Source organism: Clytia hemisphaerica, unplaced genomic scaffold (genome assembly GCF_902728285.1).
Source record: "Clytia hemisphaerica strain Z4C2 unplaced genomic scaffold, Clytia hemisphaerica genome assembly, whole genome shotgun sequence".
Lineage (NCBI taxonomy): Eukaryota > Metazoa > Cnidaria > Hydrozoa > Leptothecata > Clytiidae > Clytia > Clytia hemisphaerica.
In genome coordinates, this window is record NW_027103317.1 from 8,618 (window position 1) to 12,924 (window position 4,307).

General features: G+C 32.9%; 1 protein-coding gene across 2 annotated transcripts; it reads left to right on the forward strand.

Moving 5' to 3' along the window:
- The first annotated feature begins 359 nt into the window (after positions 1–359).
- LOC136814265 (methyltransferase N6AMT1-like) lies at positions 360–3,837 on the forward strand. 2 transcript variants are annotated; one of them, XM_067070786.1, is made up of 7 exons: positions 360–549; positions 1,134–1,220; positions 1,600–1,690; positions 2,387–2,470; positions 2,651–2,704; positions 3,012–3,099; positions 3,506–3,837. In XM_067070786.1, exons 1-7 carry the CDS (start codon positions 416–418, stop codon positions 3,616–3,618), a joined length of 651 nt encoding a protein of 216 aa, XP_066926887.1. In that variant the 5' UTR covers positions 360–415; the 3' UTR covers positions 3,619–3,837. The 2 variants fall into 2 exon arrangements, with proteins under 2 accessions (XP_066926887.1, XP_066926895.1); XM_067070794.1 differs by lacking the exon at positions 360–549 and adding an exon at positions 727–846.
- The last annotated feature ends 470 nt before the right edge of the window (positions 3,838–4,307 follow it).

Consider the following 4,307-nt stretch of genomic DNA (forward strand, 5'->3'; position numbering starts at 1 on the left):
CAGAAAACAGCGGTAAATCAGCAATAACCTTTGAGAAAACTTCTGGAAGAACCTGGAAGAACAACACCACCAGAACACCGCTGTGGGTCCGCCATTTTCACTTTTCGCGCTTGAGGAGAAGACTAAAGTCAGGACCATTTAAGTAAGTGTCAAGAACCATAAAAATTATACAAAAGATCATGTAAGTATGTATACACTATCATGAAGAAAGTTAAAACGAAAATTCAATCAATTTAATATTCATAGAATACTCTAAAATCATTTTAAAGTTTAGTATTTTATACAAAGTTTAAACAACTTAGTCTGGAGAATACACGGATAAATTGTAAAAATTGTAAATAAACATGGTAGCTGCGAAATCGAAAGTGTTCGCCATGTGCTTTTTCTAGAAAAGTTATTTGGTTAAAACAGCGAAATGTCAAACTTTCAAACACCATCATTCTCGAACTTAACAGTAAATGATTTTGATCGAGTGTATGAACCAGCTGAAGACACATTTCTCTTAATAGATGCAATCGAAAAAGATGCAATCTCAATCCAACAAAAACAGTACTTAACTTAAAATTGTTAAATAGCTATTATTTCAAAAATTCCTCTCGTCTCTCTGCTGGTTTTTGTTCTTCAAACAATCAATCAAATATTTCTAAGTAAATCAATTGATTAAATGCTAGGTACCCCCATTCCTAAATTTGTAACAGATTCTTATTTTCCCACAAAATAAAGACATGTTAACAAAGCCATGACACGCCACCCGCTAGAGCAGAGAGGATCAGAGCTGCGGCGACTGTGTGTTCAATTAAAAATCCTACCTTTAGTTTATTACACAACCTCTTGCAGCTAACTCAGGTGAGTTAACGAAGTCCAAAACCTATTTCTTAATTTCCCCAGCGCTTCCCATTGTTACTTAATTCTCATATATAGCTCTCAAAAAAAGTGTATTAACGAGATGGTCACGGAAAGTGCACAGGGTCAAAGATTTAAATTAAGCTGATTTCAAGATATTGGCCAAAAACTGATTTTGATGTCATAGAGGTAAGATTCAAAGGACGTCATTATTGAAATAGGTTATGGACTTGCCTTAACTAACCTGAGAATGCAAATGCCTTATGAAAATCATTTTTTTTATCACATAGGCCAATTATTGCCTTGGAGATGGGACCTGGATCAGGGATTATCATAACATTTCTTGCCAAGAATATTGCACCACACATTGCCTGCTTGTAAGTTTGATACAGTATTTCATATATATTTATATTTATTTATTCAGGTGTCATACATACAGTACCTAATTTTTTAAGATAAAACCTTCCTAGAGAAAGAAAAATCGTAAAGGGAATGGTAAATTATTAGTTCTTCATTTGTTTCAATTGACAAACACATATTTTTTTCAACACTGTAAACTTATCTCATATTGACAATCCCCATCTAATTCCTTCAACCTCGTTTAGAGATGGAAATAATAGAGAGGTTGGAATCGCTGATCAAAACTTTATACCCTTGCTCACCAGTTCGCAGTTAGACAGGCCTTCCTATTGTAGATCTTTTACTAATTAGGATATCATGTATATTCCTCCTTAAGGAATTTTACTTATTCGACAGTGCAAGTGACATTAATTCCCATGCATCATACTGTACAAGAAAGACATCACTTGAAAATGGTGTTGCTGTTGAAGTGACAACTGATAATTTGGTAAGTACCTGAATTATTATCTATACAGTAAACCTCCAATTAACGAACTCTCTAAAAAGGGCTGTGATTAACGGACAATTTTATATCCCTGGCCATTTCCTATTCAAATCCTTGTGAAAAAGTTTCCAAAAGATGGACACTTAGGGGACTCTCCAATAAGCGGACAAAGTTTTTGCACAAAATGGCCAAACCCCCACTTTTCCTCTCTAATTTGCGGACATTCGAGGTCTTACTGGTCACAGACTAGAGCTTGGGAGCACTCCCTTTATCCAGTTGTTGAATTTGCATACGTTATAAAAATGATAAATTACAGGGACCTCAAGACTACTTTGATTCATGAAAAACTAAATTGTTGCACTTGAATAATTTTTCCATGTCCTAGTGTCTCTAGAAAAGCACGGATCAAAATGTTACATACTTAACCCCTTAATAGTACCTTATACCAAAATTAGAGCACATAATTAACAGGTTTCTAAAAGGCGGACACTTCTAATTAGCGGACACTGACCCTATTCCCCGACGGTGTCCGCTAATTAGAGGTTCCACTGTATTCCATAATTTTTCCTATTTATTTCTTCTGAACTTGTTTTAATTCATCTCTCTTTAACCATATTATTTGGTTATGTTAGACTTTTTTAATGTGGTTTACAAATAAAGCTGGTTTATTAAATGTTGTTATTATTTTTGAATTTCCAGATTGGAAGTTTTCAAAAAAGATTGCATAACAAAGTTGACATCTTGATTTTTAATCCACCATATGTAGTAACACCTTCAGCCGAGGTTAGTAAACATATTTTTATTGTTTTTTTGGTTGTTTAAAAATTTGATGTATGCTGTTTGTTATTGTTCTCTTTTTGATTTTCTGCATATTAAAAAAGAAGTAATGTTTGATACAATGAAAAAAGTAAAATAAAGAACCTAGAAAAGGCAGAAATCATTACAATAATTTCTATTCAATAGGTAGGAACTTATGATTTATCAGCATCTTGGGCTGGTGGAGTCAATGGAAGAGAGGTGAGTAATGTCTTCTTTATTTAAAAGAAATACCTTAACTCATTTAAAAAAGGTAAATGCCTCCCCTTGAATCCTCTCTTTTACAGTCAGAAAATCTCAATATAAATTTATATTCTCAACATATATTTTTATTTAAATTACAAAATGAATTTTCCCAAAAACCAAAGCAACAGTGATAGATCTTGCACCATCTTTCTGAAGGTTTTTCTCTCGAATGGAATGTATCCTTCTAGGTGGTGGATAATTCTCAATTTTTAGCTCGTAGCTTTGATTCCCTTTGGACAACTTTAACCATTTTATTTTATAGGTGATTGATAAGTTCCTCCCATTGGTTCCGGAGTTGTTATCTAAAAATGGTTCTCTATATTTGTTAGTACTGGAGCAAAACAAACCAGGTATAATATGATAATTGCTCTGAACTCTGAACTCAATTTCTTTTAAAGTGACATAAAATCACAAAATATGTGAAAGGTTTCATGGTAACAAATCCTATTTCTATTCGAATCAGAAATTTATCCAATTAAATGTTTCGTAGGCTGCTAGCATCCACTAACGGATTCGTGCTCCTTATACTTCCTGGGGGTTTTGTAGAGGTCTGCGATTCAGACTACTTGTTTCGCAACATTAACAACATTCGTTATTTTTGAAAAGAGCTCAGAGCTCTAAAAAAAAATCAAACTCAAGATTTCAAAAACCACACGCCGACAGAAAAATTCTGTGCAGTAATGTTGATTTTCACACGCGTGTGATTTATTGATTTTTTCCTGTGATTTTAATAAATGCATTTGTTTTTTACCTTAGACGAAATTGTTGAGATGATGCAGAGTAAATACAATCTACATGCAAGTCTTATAATGGAACGAAAGGCTGGACCAGAGTATTTAAAAGTATTTCGTTTTGAATTCATAACATGATTACAGACTTTTGACGTTGTTGGGCAAGAAGGAGAGATTGAGAAGTTATCAATTGGGAAAGAAACTTTTTCAATTCATCCCTTGGTGGCAAAAACATTCAAGTTAGGTTTCATAGGTTAGCCGATTCCGCCATTTATGCAATTTTTCCAGATTTTTCTGTGATTTTTGTCTAATCATATAAACAAGAATATAAATCTAGCACCGACTTTTTCCTTTAAATTCAAGATTTTTGTAAAAATGTCTAGAAATTTTTGATTATTTTTCTTTAAATAGACTAAAACAACCCGATTTTCCATCTTTGACAAAATTATCATGAAACAAAGTTCAGCCAAAAATGGACTCTCTAGTAATAATTGAGAGAATTTATCTTGATATGTAAATTAAGTGCTTTAACACTATATATAGAAAAAGTTAGAATTTTACAATATATCATTGATAGAATAAGATTATGAAACAAATTACAACAAGTATTTACAATATTGCGGTAAAAGAACGAAATCGTAAAATCTTGATCACTTAAATGTGTCATCAGCGAACTTAAGTCCCGCGAAATCTTGAAATTTTGCAGATGCCGTGAATCGTAAACCCATTAATAGTTTATAGTTTCCAAGTTTTCATTTCTCTGTGATTGACGTTGATTTAGTTTTACTCAACTCAATTTGAGTCTTCTTCCTGTTCTTCCCATAAAG

What these genes read in the sequence shown, in the direction of transcription:
- LOC136814265 (XM_067070786.1), top strand. Translation starts at nt 416, where the DNA reads ATGTCAAACTTTCAAACACCATCATTCTCGAACTTAACAGTAAATGAT. An exon ending in GCACCACACATTGCCTGCTT is followed by an intron (nt 1,221 to 1,599) that starts GTAAGTTTGATA and finishes CTTATTCGACAG; the next exon opens with TGCAAGTGACATTAATTCCC. An exon ending in TAGTAACACCTTCAGCCGAG is followed by an intron (nt 2,471 to 2,650) that starts GTTAGTAAACAT and finishes TCTATTCAATAG; the next exon opens with GTAGGAACTTATGATTTATC.